The following is a 21,506-nucleotide window of genomic DNA, read 5'->3' as shown; positions in this document are numbered from 1 at the left end:
GGTATAAACCACTTTAGGCCTAATGCTAAACTGAATCAAGATAAATTAACAAATTAATGAATGTATTTTCCAGTACCAAATTTTACTTGTTATGAGTAGGAGGGTATTTTTAAGTGATGAGAGAGGAAATTGAACGTGTATTCAGCAAAAAAGAAAAAAAAATTGTAGATTAATATTGCTGGGTTTATAATTTAGCATGGTAGAATGGCCTTCCAAGTAGGTATTGACCATTTGGTTGACAGGTTAAGAAAAATAGTTCTATTCTATTATGAACTGTAGGACAAAAAGGTCCTGTCAAAAGGTGATCAAAGAATTAATTTTAGGGAACCCAAAATTTTATTTCTTTTAATGCTTAAAAGAATGCATTTTCCTTTTATTCCTTTTTAAAATTCTTCTTCTTGCCTATATTGAGGCTGAGCTTAAGAATAGAAGACAATCTATAAAATCATCCTAAAGTCTTAAGATTTCATAATTTCAAAGACATAGTGTGATTAAGTTACTTACATAGATGATCAACTACAGTGCCTGAAGTTAGGTTAGACTCTCTTCTGTTAGTGTATTAGTAATTATGGCTAATCATTCTGTCAGCTGTTAAGTTAACCAGTAGTTCTTGTCTGCTGATCATAATGTACTACGGAGAACGGATTTATGGTTTGTCTTCATATACTAGAATTCTGTAATTCTTTGAAAAAGTTGGTTAAGAGAAATTTTATTTATGTTAGAGTATGGCCCTACTTTTCCTACTTGGTTCTCATAAACTTTAAAAAATGTTAGTGTAGTACAAAGAAAGAATAATACAATTTCTATTTTATAATGTAGGTTATGCGAGTTACTACAAAGAGTTCTGAAGATAATAAGATAACAGATGTGAGAAATCAGTAGGCTATTTCAAATGATGACTCTTCATTTGAATGATTATTTTGGTACTTGGTGAAGACCTGAAAAATAATAAACATCACGGAGGCTTTTACAGTACAATATAAATTATATTTACCCCCAAGAGTGAAGCTAATGCTTTATAAGTGAAATGAACTGGTTAGCAGTGCAATTTCAAAACTAAAGCTACTTCATCCTCAGAGAAGATGTGGGATAGAAACTTAGAAGCTCTGTAAGTTTCTGAATTCAACAGTTACATTATGCACACTTACAGTCATTTTGAATTTTTGAAGATAAAGCTCTTTTCATGTTTACACAATCCCACGGGTGAATACATTTGCTAAAAATTTGTTTTGTCCTGAATCTTGACCTTTTCAAAGGAAATTCTTTTACTTAGGAAGTGGTCTGTTATGTAGTACTTTTTCCCCCCTCTTCATGGGATGACATATTTTAAGCTGATGGTGACAAGTTGCATCACTGGAGATTGCAGCAGAACTTCAGAGAAGCATCACAATGATGCAGATCAATAAGAGACATATTAAAATGAGACAGAAATTTATAAATAGGTTCTGAAGATTTTGGCGTGCTTGTTGAGGCATTTCAATGGTTGAAGCTCTTCTTATAGCAGAGCGAGTGAGGTATTGGACTTTCTCCATGACCCCAGGAAAGCAGGAAGTCTCAGGTTTTAAGTGGTGAAGAGAAAGGTAAAAAGCTGGCAGCCAAATAGGAGCTCCGTCACTCTCTTCTTTTGGATAGCCTGGAATGTAAAAATAGTGAATGGATTAGGATCATGCATGTAACCTATTCTCTGAACAGGTAAAGACACAATTTCGTATTAATTCATCTTCCTCAATATTTGTATTTATGACATCAAATATGTAGTCTTTTTTGGTGAGGGTCACCATGATGTCTTTTTTGTCTTGTATTTGGAGTGTAAGAACTTAAGTCTTTGCTTCCTCCTCAAAATGACTAGAAGTATAGTTTGGTTTAGGGTGCAGCTCATTTCAGACGATTTCCTTGAGCGAAAGTTCTCACATACGGTTTCATAAAGACTATTTCTCTGTGAGCATAACTGTTGTGAATATTAGTGTATTAATAGCATCAGAGAAAATCTCATAAAAACAAATGCATGTAAGAAATTACTTTGCAGATGTTGATTTTAGTCCAAAATAAAAGTTAAATGGGAAGTATTATAGCAGAACTATAGATTTACATGTTTGTCATCCCTTTTTATGATTTTGTAGTTTTATAGAATATGCTATTTTGAGTAACATTTTAACAAGACTGGATATTAAGTACTGAAGACTCTCAGGCTCAGAAAGCATAGTAATAAAATGATCATCTTGGGGCAACTCAGTGGTGGTTCAGCGTCCGTTCTTGGTTTTGGCTCAGGTCGTGATCCTCAGGGTCATGAGATCTAGCACTCCCATCAGGCTCCACACTCAGCATGGAGTCTGCTTAAGTTTCTCTTTTCCTCTGTCCCTCTCCTCTGCATGTATGCACACATGCTCTTCTTCTCCCTCTCCCTAAAATAAATAAATCTTTAAAAAAAATTATCATTATCTCACTGTGTACCACAGACAGTCCCTGTTTAGAAATGACCTGTACTCAAGAATGGTGGTTTTCATTTGCTTTCTTTCAGAGCTTCCATAAGTTATTCTGTCTAATTAATTAGTTGTGGTAGGTAATAAGTGAAACAAAAATAAAATAATGCATTATTATAGAAAAATTAGAGGTTAGAAATTATCTGTAAATTAAGCATCTAGAGATAATAGTTACTAAGACGGGGATATTTTGTTGTCAGTTATGATATTTCTTTATAAATTTTGAAATAGAAATTAGAGATGGAATTTTTCTTAAAAAGCCTGTAATTTAACTGCTGTTAACATTTGTTGATATATCATTGTTGATCAAGATATTACCACCTATCCCAGTATCCAGATTTCATTTTCTCCCTAATCTCTCCACATTCCACGAAAGCCCAGATAAAGCGGTCAGCTCTATTGAGAGAGGCTAGTGCTGGAGAGAGCAGAGAGGAGAACTGAAAGAATGGGAGAGGGAAGATGTATTTCAGGCATGATCAGTGAGAACTAGGAATTTAGGTTTACAAAGAAAGCATGTAGTAAATTGTTGTTAGATTCTGTAGTTTCAGTACCTCAGTTTGGCTCTATTAGCTTTGAATTATATACTAGATTGTGCTTTCATTTGGCTGGAGACTCTGGCCTCCTTCTAGTATTGATCTATAGTGAGGAGATCCAAACAGCTAACTTAACATCAAACTTCATTCCCTTAAAGAGTTGGTAAAACCTGTGTTTCCCTGACATATATATGACTGTAACATATATTCTTCGTTGTCCAACACAAGGGCTGTTAACACCCCTACTACTTGGTAGATGGCATCTTAAGTGTGTTTTTAAATTTAATTTAATTACTTTTGTTTGAATTCCTCAGATAAAATACTGTAGAAATAAAGCCTTTTTTATTTCGTCATTTAAGAAAATGCATGCTTTAAGTTTTTTTCTGCTATTGGTTAAATGTGGGGAAGATTCATTCTTTTATGTATTTGATTAGTTCATGTGAGAATGTATAACAGAATAGTTAAGAAAGGAATAAAAACTAGCATTGGTCATTCCTATTAGAACTTACATTTTTATGAAGTTTCATGACTTAAATGGTCAGTAAGTTCTGATTTTAAAAATTACTTCGAGAAAAAACATGGAAAAGGAGGAAGCTGGCTAGTTGTTCATCATGAAGCATATATGCAAGAGTCATTCCCTACCCCGACACTTTGATGAGTGGGACTTTAGTCACATGAAACATGTCACCTTTCCATAAATACTTCATTGCCTTTTTTGATTCTGTCTTTTGCACATGTTGTTCTGGCTGTGCCTGGAATGTCTACCCTCTACCCCCCCGCTCTACCTTTGATTCTTTGCCAGGCAAACTTCAGTTGATCCTTAAGGCCCAGTTTAGATATCACTTCCTAATGAAACTTTCCATTACTCATTAAGTAGAATTGGTTATCTCCTCTGGTTTTCAGTAGGGCTTTAGTGTTAACCTATTTCAGGAGAGCTATCTGGCTGTGCTCTAATTTTGATTCACATGTCCCCAGGTAGACTTGTAGATCATGAGTATAAGGAACTCTGCATGTTTATTTTGTATTCTAGTATGCAGTGCATAGCTGTTACTATTTGAGTAACAAATAGTACAACTATTTGAGTGAAGCTGAATGAGGGATTCTTAAAATTGTTAATGATCAAAAGTAGTGCTGGGACTAACAGATTAACCAGTTAGAATAACAGAATTTGGTAGTTGAACACAGATTATAATCTCCAGTATTCTCAAGTCTCTGTCACAGAAGAGAGAAATGTAGTTTAGAGGATTACAGCTTAGATAAATTGTTAGTATTGACACTAACCTGAAGGAAGCTTTGTACAGATGGGTATTTGGTGAAATATGAGGAGGTATGCCCTAGGGAGATGAACTCTCTACTGATGAAGGTATGATGAATACATTTAAAGATGAGTTCCTCCATTCCTTAGAGGCAAGCTGTAAATAGGGCAATATTTGATGGAAATCCTTAAAAGTAATTTCACTTGATACTCATTTTATCTGATGATAATAGAGCATTCATTTAGGATAATCATAAATGGATTGTATTGGGAGGTTTTGAACTTGTACCTGGCACCAGCAATAATGGAGATGGAAATTAGTCTTACCTCCCCTTTTAAAGGAAATATATAGATTAGTTGTATGGGACAGGAGGAGTAAGGACACTTGAAAATTTAATTAATCACCCAGGCTATAGAATCAGAATATTGAAAAATATAAAAGATCCTTTGATAGGGATCTGGTTGTAGAAATGCCATATTCCTGTCTCTTGAGTTACATGTAAGAGGCAGAAAAGTACCCACACAGTATTTTGTATACTGTGGGATCTATGATTATTTTCATTTTTGGAGGAATGGGAAGAATACTATTCTTTGTAGGATTTATAAAGTCTTTTGTTATCCCCTTTTCCTCATTTGCTCAAAAAAAGTGAAATTGAGAAGTATCAAGATGCTATTCTGTTTTTTGAAATGGAGGAACAAAAGAGACAAACCACAGGGAACTCTTAATCTTCCAACTAAGTACCATAGTAGGCAACATTTTGGGTGAAAGGTACTATATCAGCTTCTACAAGGGCCCTCACTTTGTAGTGAGTCCTATTTCTTAATGTAATATTAGATGCAGTCTTGTGCAAAACAAACCTCAGTCTCAGTAGACTTTGGAAAACTTTTGGTGGTCTGCTTTATATGACTTGCTAGGAAACAAACAATTTAACAATGCAGTATATGGTGAGCAGCAATCCTCACCTATAATTTACGTACTTTCAGTCCTTTGCATAATTTTCTGAACTTCCAATTTTGGGGAGTACTTTCTCTCTGAAACCTTAAATTCCTGAGATTCTTTATGGAATTCAGAATTTTGCTTTTTTTTATTTTTGGCTGTTTACTTCTTTTAGTAAATGGAGGCATATTTTCCTAGTAAACTCAAGTATTACACATCTAACACTGCGGTCCTACAGATACTTTTTAGAGTTCTTTTTCCACTTAATTGGTTCAGAAGGTTAGAATTCTCTATAGGTTTGAGTGTACAGAACCTCTCTATATTAAGATTATTTTGGGGTTTTGTTTTTTCTTACTATTCACTGTCATTTTCACAGATATCTGGAGATACCTGGAAATGATTATATATGCATGTTTTGTGACTTGTTGAATCAAGTCAGGACAGTTCATCATAGATTTATTATCCATCTGTTGGATGCAGAAATTCAATTTGGTAGAATAATTTTCCTTTTGAGATTATCTAATATTAAACTTGGATGTTCTATTTGAAGTTACTTTGTGGCATCAACATTCCAGAACTTTGTTGGTCTGCACTGGCTATTTGAAAGAAGCTTCAGGCTGCTTCTGCCCGGTTATGAAAAGAATTGTGTAAACATAAAAATCACTATGTTCTCAACCCCTAAATTGACCCCATAATGAAATGTTTTCCTTGCTGTAAAGCTCTGCCTTGAGGAAAATTCATTAAACAATAGCATAGAGAGATTTTCTCTTTGAAATTGTCACATTGCTGTTGGCCGTTTTGTCAGTAGACTTGTCTTCATTATCTGTTTATTATGTTAAAATTATTCACAATTAAAGTATTCTTTTTAACCCTTTAGTAGTTGAGACTTCAGATTCTTCTTTTGGGGGAAAAGGTGTGGGAAGGGAGTGCAGAAGGAAAGTTTTAAGGAAAAATGAATGCTAGTTCTCTAAACCCCCACTAATATAAGTGAAATGGTCTTTTTTTTTTTTTTTTTTTTTTTTTTAAAGACCTGAAGGTGGAGTACATTTTAAAATTCACTAGAGGTCCTCAGTTGACTGTGATTATCCTGGGGTGGAGCTGTAGGCCCAGGCTTCATTTTACTGTGTTTATTTGGTAATATATGCTTCAGAATTAATGTAGGGTAAGAACATCGAAGTACAATTTCTAGAAATGTTCAAAAGACTACATATTATCTGTTTTAGGTCATTATAATTTAGAAAGATTATTTCCTTGATTTTTAACCTTTAGGTTTATTCTCTTGCTACGCTGATGAACACTGTTAATTCAGTTTAGATGAAAATCATTTTCATAGCATAAATAACAAAGCAAGATTTCTCTGTTGGAGCACTGTAAAATAAATGGGGTAGAATATTTTAAATGGTAGAATGTGAGCAGGTCAGAAATGAAATTGAGGTAAGGATTTAATATTGGAACTGGAATAAAATGCAAAAGTGTGTGGTTTTGTGAAAAGTTTTGAAAAATTAACCTAGATTTTAGACATCAGGGCTAAATAGATCAAAGGTATCAGTATTTAAGGAATGAAACAAATTAAAGGAAACATTGATTGTGGTATGTTCTATCTTTTTTTTTAAAGCCTGTGAGTTATTTTGAGTTTTGCCTTCCATGGTTTATTGTTTAATAACAAGGATATCTGTAACTTTCTTATATCCCTGTCTTTAAAAGTGATCAGGAGAATATTATATAGGTTATTAAGGACATAATGCCCCATGTGTAAGTTAGCTTTCAATGAAATGGAGTGGTTTTGAATTTAAATGAGGTGTGTGTCCTCTGACTTTGCATTTAGGGTACCATTAACAGTATTTGAGGACTTTAGTTGATTTTGCTTTGCCAGTGTCATGATGTATTTTTAAGCCATGCTGATCACTGGATGTGATGTGCATGTGGTTTAGAGTTCTAAAATCTTGGCTCCAACCAAGGCACCACCATTTCCTAGCTCTGTGACCTTGCAGTTCACATTTTTGTGTCTGTTTCCTAATGTAAAATAGAGATGCAGTATCACACATATACCAAAATGAAATTTTGGTATATATCAGTACATTTAGAAGATTGTTCAGAAATAAAGAAGGAAGTTTTGATTGACTATTTATTTCTAGGATTGGTAATAAACATAGTCTAACTTAGAGACTTAATCTAATATTTACATTTAATTTTTACTTAAAAATTAATATATTTGATAGTCTAATATATTACATAATCTATTACACAACACATTTACTACATTAAGATTTTTTTTAAAGATTTATTTATTTATTTATTTGACAGAGAGAGAGAGAAAGAGAGACACGGTGAGAGAGGGAACACAAGCAGGGGGAATGGGAGAGGGAGAAGCAGATTTCCCCCGAGTAGGGAACCTGATGAGGGGCTTGATCCCAGGACCCTAGGATCATGACCGGAGCTGAAGGCAGATGCTTAACAACTGAGCCACCCAGGCACCCCTAAAAATTTTTTTCTTTTACAAATTTTGTTTATACAAATACTTTGTTTATACAACTATTCTGTCTCCAATTAATTAGGTTAAGAAATAATACATTAAAAATATGAACCAAATTGTTTTTTTCTGGAATATTATTTTCTTTACTGTCCACTAAAATGCTTTTAAAATAATTCTAATATTTGAGTTTCAGGAAATGATAATGACTGACTTCCCATAGTAAAGCAAGTACTTTAGCTCTTTCACATGTTTTTAAACAACCAGTTTTTCATAACATTCTTCATATTTGTTCCTATTTTATTTCATTCGATACTTTTTTCTACACTTAATTTTAAGCCTCCTGTCTTTGTAAACAAAGACAATACTTAAATGTCACCTTATGATAGAGGTAAACTAGTTGGGACATAATGTTTGGCAATAGGGCATTTATGTTTGGAAATTTGAACAGCTGTCACTGTAACTAATTTTTATTAGCCTGTATACATGATTTATCTCAGGATAACTTTAACAGCAGAATTTGTGCTCTTTCTGTAAATTCTCAGCTTTTTGGAGCAATATGTGATGTAGTAAAATTCTGGTACCATAAAAGAATTGATGAATATCCCATTTGAAGTGTGAGAATGTAATTTGTTAGGTATTTGAGTAAAAATTTGTAAATAAGTAAACAAACACCTGTACCAAGAGACCTTTTATGATATCAAAGGAAAAACATTTTATGAATGTAAAGATATTGAGAGGCAGTTACAGTGCTTCAGTGGTAGGCAAAAATTAGAAATGTTTTTGCATGTTTTAAGGAAAGCTGCTTGTGGAATTACAAAGTTCTTTTTGAAAAAAGCAATAGAGTTAATATTTGTCATAGGAACTTGGAATTCCAGAGATAAATTTTATTTTGACGTACATATGAAAGTGTCCTTTATGTCCTGACTGATAGAGATTTAAGAATGAAGACACATTTCGTATATTAAACTGAAAATTGTAACATCAAGAGTAAGTGGAATTCAAACAGAAGTCATAAAATTTATGGTATCATCTTCATTTCTGGGCATTTAAAACAATTTCCTTCTTTCTCATCACCCCTGTCTAAATGCAGGAAAGGATAATGAGAAACCAGGGAGGGTGGTAACTTGATAACAGTATATTCATTAATAGGCTGAATAAACATTTTTACCAAATTCACTCAAATGAGATATTTAGGAATGTTGTACCAAAATAAGATCTCTCTAAAATTGCCAAATTGGTATTCTATAACTTTACAAAGAATTTTACATGTGTTTTTGATGGGTGTTTTAAAATTTCCAAGCTTGTTATTTATGATATGGTATTGGATTTCATATAAGTAACAGAATTTATTAAATCTTGGAATTCTTTTTAGAAGTGTTTTTTAAAAGTTGAGTAGAGTTTATAGAGAGGGAAAAATTCCCCCAAAGGATTTTGAGAATAGTTTGTCTTATATTTTAAAAAATTCTATTAAGTATTTACTGTAAAGAATCATAACGATGATGTTGGAATAGTAATGCCAGCACTGTGCATGTTGTACAATCATATGACTGCTGATAGTTTCACAGATATAACTGGAAGCCCAGTCCTACGCTGTTTCTCAGCACAGTTACAGATAATGAGATGAAGCCACTGCTTTTGCTTGAAGAAATGAAATCTCCATTACCACCAAATATGGTAACATAATTGAAAGATATTTTAATTGGCAGAAATTCACTTTTGAAAAGCAAAATAAAAATGTCAAATTCAAATGACAAACCAATAACCAAGGTTAAAGATGATGTGACCCTTATTATTTCAAAGTTAAGTCTTATTCTTATAGTCCCCGAACAGATATGCATTTATTTAGAAATTAAAGTTTTTGTCATATCAAACATTTTATTGTTTAACCTGGAACTGAAATTTATAAAACATGATTAACTCTTGAAAAAGTTCAGTAATTCTAAATTATAGAAAACAAGAATTGCCAAAATCAGTGAACTCTTTTTCTTACCTTGGCTGTTGTGATGATTACAGTATGGAGTATTGTGAAGTTGTATGAAGTCTTATCGGTGTTTAGTTGGAAAGTTTTCTGACTCTGTTAGAGGACTTATGGGAACAATTGAAGTAGGTGTAGGAGAAAAAGTGCTCTAGGGTGGACTTATGATGTCACACAAGAATTCTGAAGTTATGATTGGCTAGACATAGTCTTATCACAACCAAACATTTTTAGAATGTCATTTATCTTACTTTAAGTATGGAAAGGTCATTAACACTTTGTGCCACATTTTTTGCTTGTAATTTTTAAAAGTATATGGAAGATAAATGAGGAAAAAAAAGTGTGGGTGGTAGAAAGCTCCCTTTAAAGATTCATTAATCTTCAGGCTTAGAAATAATTGTGTACTGATGGTGATAATGTTGAAGAACTAAAATAGGTATATAGGAATTTTAATGAGCAAGAATATTACTGGCTTAAGTCAAACAACTTTTATTGTGCCATTGCTGCTGTTGCTTTAATACTACAGTTTCATAACGTTAGCTCCTAACAGTACAGTAATTAAACATTTTCACAGAATCATGTTTAATACCTTTTACTGTCTCATTTTGTTCTCTTTCTTCATACCACTGTGTATATGGGGGAAGGGTGTGTGTGGGAAAACCAGGCTACTAACTGATTTCAGTTTAAAAAATTAGCTTTATCATATAAAGTAAGAACTAATACATGTATTTAATTTGTGGTTTCTTCAGGTAGAACTTTTAACAATATATTTATGAACAGTAATTTTCCGATTTATACTGACACATATTACCCCAAGAAAAGTTGCAATTCACGAATTTCAGTATTTAAGATTTTTTAACAGCTGTAATAAACTACCATAAAATCTTAACTAAAATTTTAATAAGTGGAGGCAGTATCAAGAGTAACTTTATAGTAAAAACAAAATAATCACAGATTCCTAATCAGTGGCATTCTAAATGTTAATGATGCTTTCTTGAAAATAGGTGTGCCTTTTGTTAGACATTTAAGGTGTGTAATATTTCTAAAAGGATTGCCTCATTTAATGCAGCAATTGTTTTCCTGAAAATTACTATACAGATGAAATTTGAGTAAGTGGAATGGTATTTGAACTTCCTAGAACAATCTGTCTTTGAGATTAGAACTGGGGAAAGAATTCTTTGGAAAAGGGGTAGGCATTATTTTCCTATTTTCTCTGATTTTTTGTTTATACTATATATTACATTTACCTCAATCACCACACCTACAAATTCTAATATTTAAATCTCTTCTGTAATTTTGGAGGAGATATTTGCTATTTTATTTTATTTTTTTTATGTTTATAGTAGAGTGAGCTCCGCCTGCTTCCCTTTCTTATGGGTAACTAAAATGTGGTGCAGCAGCTGCTTATGTGTCCTTAAATGGAGATGGTTTTGGCTTCTTCCAAAGAAAGATAAAATCCTTCTCTAGAGCAAATCTCTTGTTATTTAAAGAATCAGCTAAAACTAACAAAAAACATTTCAAAAGACCCTCTGTGAACATTTCTAAGAGAAAATTTACAACTTAAAAATAAAACCCCAAATTAAAGAAATTGCGTGAATAATGTTTGACATTTTGTTCAAAGTGCTACAAACATTTTTTCTTTCAATCCTTAAGTAATAAAGACCTCTTATTATTATTATCAATTGCCAATGATGATTGAAATAGAAGCCTAGGTTGGAAATAAAAGCCTCTAAAGTGGTTTATGGTGGGTTGTCAAAGATGGCAGAGCTGCTGAGCAACACACTGAGGATTCAACTCTGGACCTCCTGCCTTATCTGTGGGATGGGCTTGTTGTGAGAGCTTAATGAGATAAAGTATGGGTCTGGACCATTAGAGATCCTGCAGTAGAGTGTCCATTTAGTGTTGGTACAGTCGACCCTTGAGCGTGGTGGGTGGGGATGCCAATACCCCTTCCCATGTGGTTGAAAATCCACAGATAGCTTTTGACTCCTCAAAAACTACTAATAGCCTGCTGTTAACCAGAAGCCTTATCCATCATATAAACAGAACACATATTTTGTATATGTATTATAAATTGTATTCTTACAATAAAGCAAACTAGAGAAGAGAAAATGTTAAGAAAACCATAAGGAAAATACATTTATAGTACTATACATAAATTTATTTATAAAAATCCACATACAGGTGGACCCATGCACCTCAAACCCATGTTGTTCAAGGGTCATCTGTGCTGATTTTCTCTTTCCTTTAGAAGAGGCCCTTTTTTCTTTTCTTTCTTTCTTTCTTTGTTTTTTTTTAAAAAGATATTATTAAAAGAAAGAAAAAAAGGATTTTATTTATTTTATTTGAGAGAGAGCGAGCATGAACAGGGGGAGAGGGAGAAGCAGACTCTCAGCTAAGCAGGGAACCTGACGTGGGGTTCGATCCCAGAATCCTGGGATCATGACCTGAACCGAAGGTAGACGCTTAACTGACTGAACTACCCAGGCAACCCCCAGAAGATGATTCTTAACCTGCAGTCTATGGGTAGAGTTGAGTAGTCTTGAACTTGGATAGGAAAAAACAAATTACATCTTTCTATTTACTAAACTCTAAATAAGATTTAGCATATCTTCAGTTTTGACTGTAGACTATAAATTGCGGAAGTGTTAGCAATACATTTGACTGTCAGTATAGCAATCTCAGGTAATTTCATATTTGTTTGTAGCTAGCTGAAAATACTGTTTACATCCATCATGGAAATTACCACAATTAGGCTGCCTGAAAATACTCTCATTTAATGCATTAATAAAGAAGCACAGATATTACACTGCAAATTTGCTTTTTAAAAATAATTTTTCAGCGTAAGTCATTTCCTTCCTAATCTCATGCATATTATTTATATTTTAAAGAAAGTTTTAGTACAGTCCTAGATGTACAGAATTATTGCAAATATAGTATAGAGAGTTCCTCTATACCCCACACCTGTTTTCCTTGTTGGTAACATTGTACATTAGTAGGGTATGTTTGTCAAAACAGTTGCACCATTGTTGCTACATTATTTTAACTAAAGCCCATATACTTTTTATTGAGTTTTCCTCAGTTTTCTCTAGTGTCCTTTTTCTTTCCTGGGATCCTATTCAGGATATACTAGATTACATTTACTAGACATGTCTCCTCTGGTCCCCTTGGTTTTGACAATATCTGAGACTTTACTTTTTTTGAGAGACCTTCACCATTTTAAAGAGTATTGGTCAGATATTTTGTGGAATGTTCCCCAGTTGTGATTTGCCAGATGTTTCAGTCATGGTTAGACTGCCAGAGAGGTAAAGTACCTTCATTACATATCAAGAGTATGTATGGTCAACATGACTTAGCACTGCTGCTAACCTCGATCACCTGGCTGAAGGGTAGGGTCGTCATCATTTTCCACTGTGAACTTACTTTCCCCCTTCCTTACCATGTTCCAGAAGAAAGCAGCTGTGCACAGCCCACACTTATGCTATACTATCTTAAGAGTGGAGTGTCTATAAAAATTGTTTGGAATCCTCTGTATTTTATGCATATACAAACATTCTGAGAATGGATCAGTAGGCTTCACCAGTCTGCCATATGGCACAAAAAAGGTAAGAATTCCTGTGTTAGAGGATGTTTCTATAGTTGAATGGACAGCCCTTTCTGAAAGAGGGGGACTAAGTTTTCAAACAAGCTATAATCCAGACCTCTGTTTTTTTAGGCCCTCTAGCTTTGTCTCTTATCACATTCCTTTGTATCCTGTACTCTGGCCCTCTACAGCTGCCTGTGGCCCTCTGAACAGGCTATCGTTCTATTTTAAGCCTCCCTCCCCCTTAAAAAACAGCAAAGTGCTGTTTCAGTTTACGTCTGTGCAGCCCTCCCTGCCTTGTACCAGTTTTGCCTGTTTCTCTATTATTTGTCTCTTTTTACTGTGTTTATTAGTAGTATCTGCTTAGACTAGACTACAAGCTCCTTGAGAGCTGATCAAGTAACTCATATTTATACCACTATTTACTTTCTCTGGTACTATTTCCTAGTATAGAGCCTGACTCATTATAACTCTTAAGTACTGATTGAATGAATGATTGGACAAGTGAATAAAAAGGGAATGAGGGAAGATTGCAAGGTGGTAGTGAATGAGTGATCCTGAAGAAGAAAATGTTAATGACAATTAAAAAATTCTTCTCAATTTCAAAGTTCATGGGGGGCCAACGAGGAGGAGAAGGATGTGAATGATTGAGACTCTTGTGATAAGAGTAGAATAACAGAAAATGATTTTTCTTCTTATTTAAATTTGTTGAAAATGGGGTGCCTGGGTGGGTCAGTTGGTTAAGTGTCTACCTTTTGCTTAGGTCATGATCCCCGGCGTCCTGGGATCCAGCCCGGCATTGGGCTCCCTGCTCAGCTGGGAGCCTGCTTCTCCCTTTCTGTCTTCTTTGCCTCCCTTTCCCTCTTCTCTGCCACTCCCCCTTTTTGTGATATCTCACTTTCACTCTCAAATAAGTAAATAAAATCTTAAAAAAAGAAACATTGTTAAAAATACATTTGGAGGGTAAGAGCTGAGGAAAGTCACACCATAAGCTCCTGCTTTCCAAATTGAGCCTTTTAAAAATTAAACTTTTTTCTCTACTCTTTGGATTCATAACAATCTCTGGTACTTCATATCCACTGAATATTGTATGGCCTGTTTTATATATGTAGTTACTTAACTTTTATTCTAATAATAGTTATTTTTTTAATTCTAGTTATAAGCACCTTTAGGATTACCCCCTAAAACAAAACATGGGGTGTTGATAATTATTTATATCTTACCACATGATCCTGCCATGTTTCCCATCTTTTCCCCACCCAAGCAAATGATTATTCTAAACCTTGGGTTCATTTTCTTACGTTTGTTTTTATAGAATTTTGTGACATTTTTAATGTGTCTTTTAAAAGTATTCTTTATTTTAGTTAACTTTATGTAAAGGAAATCATGATGTATGTCATCTTTTGCACAGAGTATTTAAGTTGCAACTTGTAGAATACTGTGTTAGAGGTTAATAAAGTTTTTAATTTTAATAAAAATTTAGTTTAAGTGGTGATGAAATTAAAGCAAAATATAATACAGTACAAAAATAATACCATAATATGCACACTTTGAGTAAGTTTTTGTGATACATACCACATTTCAAAGATAGATTTTTTTAGGTTTTTAGACCTGCTAGACAAACAGGAGAAAGATTTTGCCTAATTCTTGAGGATACTTTTCTATTAAAAGTTTGAGAATTTTAAAACTACCTATAGAAGGATTAATTGAGAAAACATCTAAGAAGGAATAAAAAGGATGGGAATAGTAGGGCTAGACTGAAGGGATAAGGAAGTACCTAAGGCAGTAGAAAAGCGAATAGACATTATCTAGTAGGAAAAAAAGACCAATTCTGAAGTAACCTGCAAACCTTATGGTTATTTGGAGGAGGTAGATTCACTTTTCGAATTGACTTGCCAGATACTTGGAGGCTCAGACATTTTATTTTTTCCTAAATATCTGAACTCTTGATGGACTCTCTTGAGTCCTTATTGAATTTCCCAGTTTGTGATGGGGAGGAGTTTGGTATCAATAGGGGCCAGTTAGTTTAAGCTAAGGGCTCACATAGGTTTGCACAATTTTTGAAAAGTTGATGAAACACACTCTGAGTGGTAGAAAAGAAATGTTATAGCATGGCCGGAGGCTTCAAAGAACTTGTCTGTCAGTACGTAAGTAATATGTAAATGAAACATTGAACATTTGGAAGTTAACCACTAGTGCAAGATAACATCAGGAGGACAAGGAAATTCAGGATTAAGAATGAAATTAACACATATAATAAAGAATGATATGACTTAAGAGAGCTGCATGTTTTTACAAAGGGAGCTGACGGAACCAGAGCTAAAAAAAGAAAGGGATACACACACATACACTTACACCAGAATACAAATTTAATAACAACAAAAACAACCTTTAGTCCTCTAGATACTTCTGTCAGAGCTCCATAAACCATGATGCTATTCCATTATTGTTAAGATTCTAATTCAATTCCATGATTTCCAGCCTCCCTGTCACCCACTAAACTCATTATCTTTGTGCTTGGCATCCCAGCACCTGAGCCCCTTGCATTCCCAGTCTTTATGATGGCATCATTTATTTCGTCATCCAAAATGGAAATTTGAGACCCATTCTTGTTTCTGTATTCTACCAGATGTCCCATTCATTAAGAAATCAAATGTAGATCACCAAACAAAAGTCTCTTATCCATAGCTTCATCAGCTCTCCTCTAAACTTTTATAGAAGCCTAGTAACTAGTCTTTCTGCCGTCTGTCTTGACCCTGTCCCGTTCAGCCCTTACCCTGTTACCCAAGTTGCCTTCTCAAGTGCAAAATTGACTATCACTTACATGTTGAGAACTGTTCTTTGTATCATCATCTCCCTCAAGGTTAAAAGCCCAGACCTTACGGCATTTCATACAAAGGTCTTTACTGATCTGTCATTGTCATCTATTCCTACCATAACGGATTTGGCAGCTCTGCCATTGTGTATGTTATTTCTTCTTTCTGGGAACTGTTCTTCCTTTCTTGTTCCTCTGAATACACTTCATTGTTCAAAATGAGTGGGAAGGAGCCTGTTTTGTTAGTTTCTAATTTTAAATTGCATAAGTAATAAATATCTCTTATAATTCAGGTAAGTCAGATAAACCCCAAGTTGGAAGGCAACTTTATATTTTTTATAGGTATATTTGTTTTCTTTGCCATGAACTTCATGAATAAAGACTTTTTGGAGAATATTTTTTCTATAATCCTTGCACCGCTTATCCCTTAGAAGTTAAATTTAATGGATGTTTAGAATATTATTTTACCATTATTATAAGTGAGCTCTTAAAAGGATAAGTTGAAGGAAGGAAGAAGTGAGAATAAAGACCCTTCAGGGTTTCACATGAACGATTTATCTCTAATGTTTGCTTCTGAAAATTTGAGATTTTACTTGTTCTTGATTTTTTAAAAAGATTTTATTTATTTGAGAGAGTGAGTGAGCAGGGGGAGGGGAAAGGGAGAAGCAGACTCCCTGACCAGGGAGCCTGATGCCTGGCTGATCCAGGATCTTGGGATCATGACTGAAGGCAGGTCTCTTAACCAACTGAGCCACCCAGGCACCCCATACATATGCTTGGTTTTTTAAAAACTTATTCACATTTTGATGTATGTGTGTAACCTACTGGTTTGTGGAGTAGCTATGTGTTGGTCATGGCTTATTGAGGAGCTATGGAACTTGAACTCTGGTTTTCTCATAAATAAAATGAAGGCAGGTTGACTTAATTTCTAATGTACCTTTGAGGCTTAAATGTTCTATGACTATACCAAGGTGGCTTCAAAAATGCAGTTATTTTTAAAAGCCATTTATCTTGCTAGCTCTGTTAAAATAATTAAACATGTAAATTTCACATTTTGGTTCCTAATTCATTCCTTTAGTCAAACTATAGGTTTACTGGTTCTAAACACTAGGTAAACAGTATGGTTAAAAAAAAAGTCCTTGCCTTTCTGTATCTTTTATTTAAAAAAAAAAAAACTCTTAAAATAAGAAACCAATACCTGTTAATTGAGGAATAATTTTTACTTACTAATGTGTTTGGGCATTTTTGATGTGATTACATATTAAAATATATATTATAAACTATAATGAACCTGTCATTTTTGGGATATAAATGTGCCATAGTTTATTGAATTAGCCTGTTGTTATTATTAAATGATTTATAATTTTTGCCTTTATAAACCACAGAAACATGATGATGAATGTTTTTTATAAATAAATCTGATACATTTCTTTGTCTTTTTCAGTCTCTTGGCTCTGTAAACTTGTTATAACTATTAGTTCATTCAAGGATGACCAGACTCTTAAATGAATTTGATTTGTGTGAAATCCAGTATAATAATTTAAAAGTTAGGTAGTTAGTTGATAGAATTTCCTTTGAATTAGATGAACTTCTTTGAGAAAGTCACCTAAGAACAGGAATTTTGTGGTGAGGGTTAGACTCGGAACTGGTAAACATTTAGAGTGATATGAATGGCCACTCTAGCAACTAAGGAGTAACACTTTTAGTTTAGATCAGGTGGCCTCTTAAACTGTGTGCTTCTGCGCTAGGATGGGGGAGATATCCTTACCTAAATTAAGGTCTGAGCTTTCATAGAAAGGCATTGGTAATATTAACATTTAAGACAAGTCTTTCATTACCTCAGGTGAGAACCCCTAAAATATAATAGCTTCTCTTCTTCGTTACACACTTAGCTGTGTTGAAATTGTTAGAATGCAAATGCAACTGATCCTTAATTTTTCAGCATAGATGCATTCTTGGAAAAGTTATGTAAAATGGATTTTGATATGTGGAATTCATGTTTACCTATAAAGCAAGAGATGTAAAGTGTCCCAGTGGATAAGATTAATAAGCCTAACTTCGTAATATGTAGGCATTGTAACTTTTTTTTTTCCCCAAGATTTTGTTTATTTGTGAGAGAGAGAGGGAGGGAGGGAGAGAATGAACGAGCATAAGCAGGGGGAACTGCTGAGCAGTGATCCTGATGTGGGACTCCGTCCTGAGGACCCTGGGATCATGACCTGAACCAGAGACAGATGCTTAGCCAGCTGATCACCCAGGTTTCCCGGCATTATAACTTTTTATCTGCAGTTTAAGGTACTGTGCGTTGTACATTGGTTTTGATACATCTCAGTAAATCTGTACTTCTTCCTTAACCCATCTCCAAATTAAAAGCTTAGGCAACACAACAAAAGGATGTGAACATCTCATCATTTGCTGTTTTCATTTGCCTTTAGGTTAATTGATCAAGTGTGGTGAGTGGTTTTCAGGACAGCCCTAGTATTGGTATCAAGAGGATAATTTTGGCACAGTTGTTCATTAGCCTCTCTTGCTAATATATTCATTTTTATAGGTTTATTACTTAGTTGGGATCATAGACATTTGAAGAATTGTTGACATTTGAAGAAATATTGGTGTTTTTAAATCTCGCTTGAAAAAATAAATATCAAAAATTTAATATTCATACAATTATAAATCTGTATAATAAATGTTAGAGAACCACCAAGTGCTTTTAAGACTTCACATCTCCAACATAGAATACAGTATGGCCCTGAAGACTGTCTTTCAAATTTATCTCTAAAATGAAAACTAAAGTTAAATTAGTTACGTGGATTACTCAGAGATTTGCTGGGTCTGAAAGAAATGAGGCTAGACCCCAAGGGCAGAAAAGTAAGATTTTTATTCAAATTTAAGTTTGTGAATTGACCTTTGAACTATAATCTTTAAAGTGTTTACATTTCTTTCTATTAGGTATATTGTTGCTATGAAAATGATAAAATTTTAAGTAAGGATAATTTGGGAGATGGTAGCTTTTTGTTATTGTAAATTTTTAGATTGCTCAAGATTTAGCAAAGACAGTCAGGTTTTGTGCTGAGTACCAGGGATTATAAAAAAAATAAGGCCTGGTTTATGATACAGACGAAACTGGGAAAGGAGTCACTGTCATAATTACTATCATGATGCTCTAATTACAATATCTGCTTCTGCCATTGGAAATATTTAGAATTTTTTGTGAAGACTGAGAAATATACTTGAGGGAGTGTATTTTATTCATATTCTTTTTACTGATTGTGTACTGTAGGCCAGGTGTTGAACTAGACTTCAAGGATAAAAAAAGAATTTCTAACATTTCTAATTCTAGTATTTTTTAGAGAACTATGTGAGGGGATGTTTGAATTGAATAGCAATCAACTTAACTCACGTTTTATGCTCTATCTCTTCTCGACAATTTTGCTCTGAGAAGATTTTCCATTGTTGACTCCTGAAATATATATTTTTTGAAATGTATTTTTTTTAAAAATAGTATTTTTAACATTTTGAAAAAGAAAACATTTAATGGCCCATAGCTGCACTGTTAGAAAAGAAAAAGTAGTATATGGATGGTAAGCAAAGTCAATAATCTAACTGATATAAAGTAAAAGTCTTCTTCCTCTTTTCCCACCAGCTAACCATCATTAATACTTTTGTCCTTTTAAAAAAATGCTTTCATACATTTTTATTTATTTATTTTTATTTTTTTAAGATTTTTATTTATTTATTTGACAGAGAGAGATCACAAGCAGGCAGAGAGAGAGAGGAAGGGAAACAGGCTCCCTGCTGAGCAGAGAGCCCCATGCGGGGCTCGATCCCAGGACCCTGGGATCATGACCTGAGCCAAAGGCTTAAACCACTGAGCCACCCAGGTGCCCCTCTTTCATACATTTTTAAAATAATATCATGTAGACAGTGCTTTTGTCCTAAAGCACATTTATTATTATGTGTTTTTCTTTTATCTCTTGATAGTAAAATATGATAACTTGAAAAAAACATATTTTGGTAATCTGCTTTTTAAAATAAATGAAATATGTTAGTGCTTATGTTATGGCTCTGCATAGGGTCTGGTTCTATTGTGTGGTACATTTGGTATCTGTAACCTTGGGCAAGATCCCAGATAAATCCACATTATGTTAAATATTTCATTTTGATAGAATTCTCTCCATTTCTGTTTCATATAATACTCCTTTCATGAATTGTCAGTTATACCCTTTATTATTTTTTTTCCCTCCAGTTTGGCTACCAGTAGAAGCTATTAGGTTTGTTAATTACAATTAACAAATTAAGTTTATTTAAGTCTTCTGTCAATATATTTCATCTTAAATTTTAAAAAAGTAAATTATTAAACAAACGGTTTGGATAAAACTATACTGGTTTATAAGTAAAAATTAATGATTAAATTTGAAGACTTAAGCTTCATTTTTTTTTTTTTTTTAATCTTCTGATTGATTTGCTTAAGGAAAATGATTTGCTCCTCAGTCTTGGATATACCATTTCCCCCTTCATGTTTGCATTTTGATTGTGATGAGATTGTGTTTCATGCATGGATCATTCTTTTGTTGGCATTTTTTAAAAAACATGCAAATACTAACAAAGATTGTACTTTGTGCATCCATAGCAGTTTGATTTTTGAGAAGAAAAGTTCCCTTCTTCCAAAAGAAAAGAGTTAATTTAATAGTAATTTAGTGGTTTAGCAAGGTGGAAATAAGTAATATTTTTAAGATTCTCTTTATTTTCATGCACATATATTTTTAAGATATAAAATATAGGTATGTCTCTTACAGGTTTTTAAATTTTTTTTCCAAGTTTTTACCCTTTAAGTAACTTGATGTATTTGCATTATTGTTTCAGTAAGTCTGATTAGGATGGTAAAGGTAGCTAGCATTATAGAATTAATAATAAAGACAAATTGAAGAAATAATGAGATAGTTAAAACACAGTTCCTGCTAAGTGAAATAAGTCAAGCAGAGAGAGTCAATTAATCATATGGTTTCACTTACTTGTGGAGCCTAAGGAATAACATGGAGAACATGGGGAGATGGGGAGGAGAAGTGAGTTGGGGGAAATCGGAGGGGGAGACAAACCATGAGAGACTGTGGACTCTGAGAAACAAACAGGTTTTGGAGGGAGGGGCGTGGGGGTTTGTGTGAGCCTGGTGGTGGGTATTATGACGGGCACGTATTGCATGGAGCACTGGGTGTGGTGCATAAACAATGAATTCTGGAACACTGAAAAGAAATTTAAAAAAAAAAAGAAAGAAAAATAAAACACAGTTCCTTCTATAATTTAAGTTTCAGAAGTCAAGATGTAGACTTTAGTTTATAATTGTTCATTAGAAAGAGGTTATAGATAGAATATTTTTAAATACGCTCTTCTGGTATAAATTTAGTTAGAGAAAATTTGTAGTAATCCACTCTATAAATAAATACATGGGCTTAAGATA

General features: G+C 33.7%; 2 protein-coding genes across 4 annotated transcripts in view; one reads left to right on the top strand and one right to left on the bottom strand.

Annotated features, from left to right (window-relative positions):
• Positions 1-21,506, top strand: part of CEP85L (centrosomal protein 85 like) — a 173,018-nt gene that overhangs the window by 61,749 nt on the left and 89,763 nt on the right. The gene's annotated exons all lie outside the window — the stretch shown is intronic.
• PLN (phospholamban) lies at positions 381-9,802 on the bottom strand. The gene is made up of 2 exons (XM_032862398.1): positions 9,669-9,802; positions 381-1,633 (listed from the first exon to the last, which is right to left on the bottom strand). The coding sequence occupies exon 2, from the start codon at positions 1,530-1,532 to the stop codon at positions 1,374-1,376; it is 159 nt and encodes a 52-aa protein (XP_032718289.1). The 5' UTR covers positions 1,533-1,633; positions 9,669-9,802; the 3' UTR covers positions 381-1,373.

Source organism: Lontra canadensis, unplaced genomic scaffold (assembly GCF_010015895.1).
Source record: "Lontra canadensis isolate GAN:19392208 unplaced genomic scaffold, GSC_riverotter_1.0 scaffold23, whole genome shotgun sequence".
Classification (NCBI taxonomy): Eukaryota; Metazoa; Chordata; class Mammalia; order Carnivora; family Mustelidae; genus Lontra; species Lontra canadensis.
The sequence above is the reverse complement of the archived record's forward strand: the minus strand, read 5'-3'. Positions and strand labels throughout refer to the sequence as shown.

Coding starts and splice junctions, on each gene's coding strand:
- PLN (XM_032862398.1), bottom strand. CDS start 1,532: ATGGAGAAAGTCCAATACCTCACTCGCTCTGCTATAAGAAGAGCTTCA.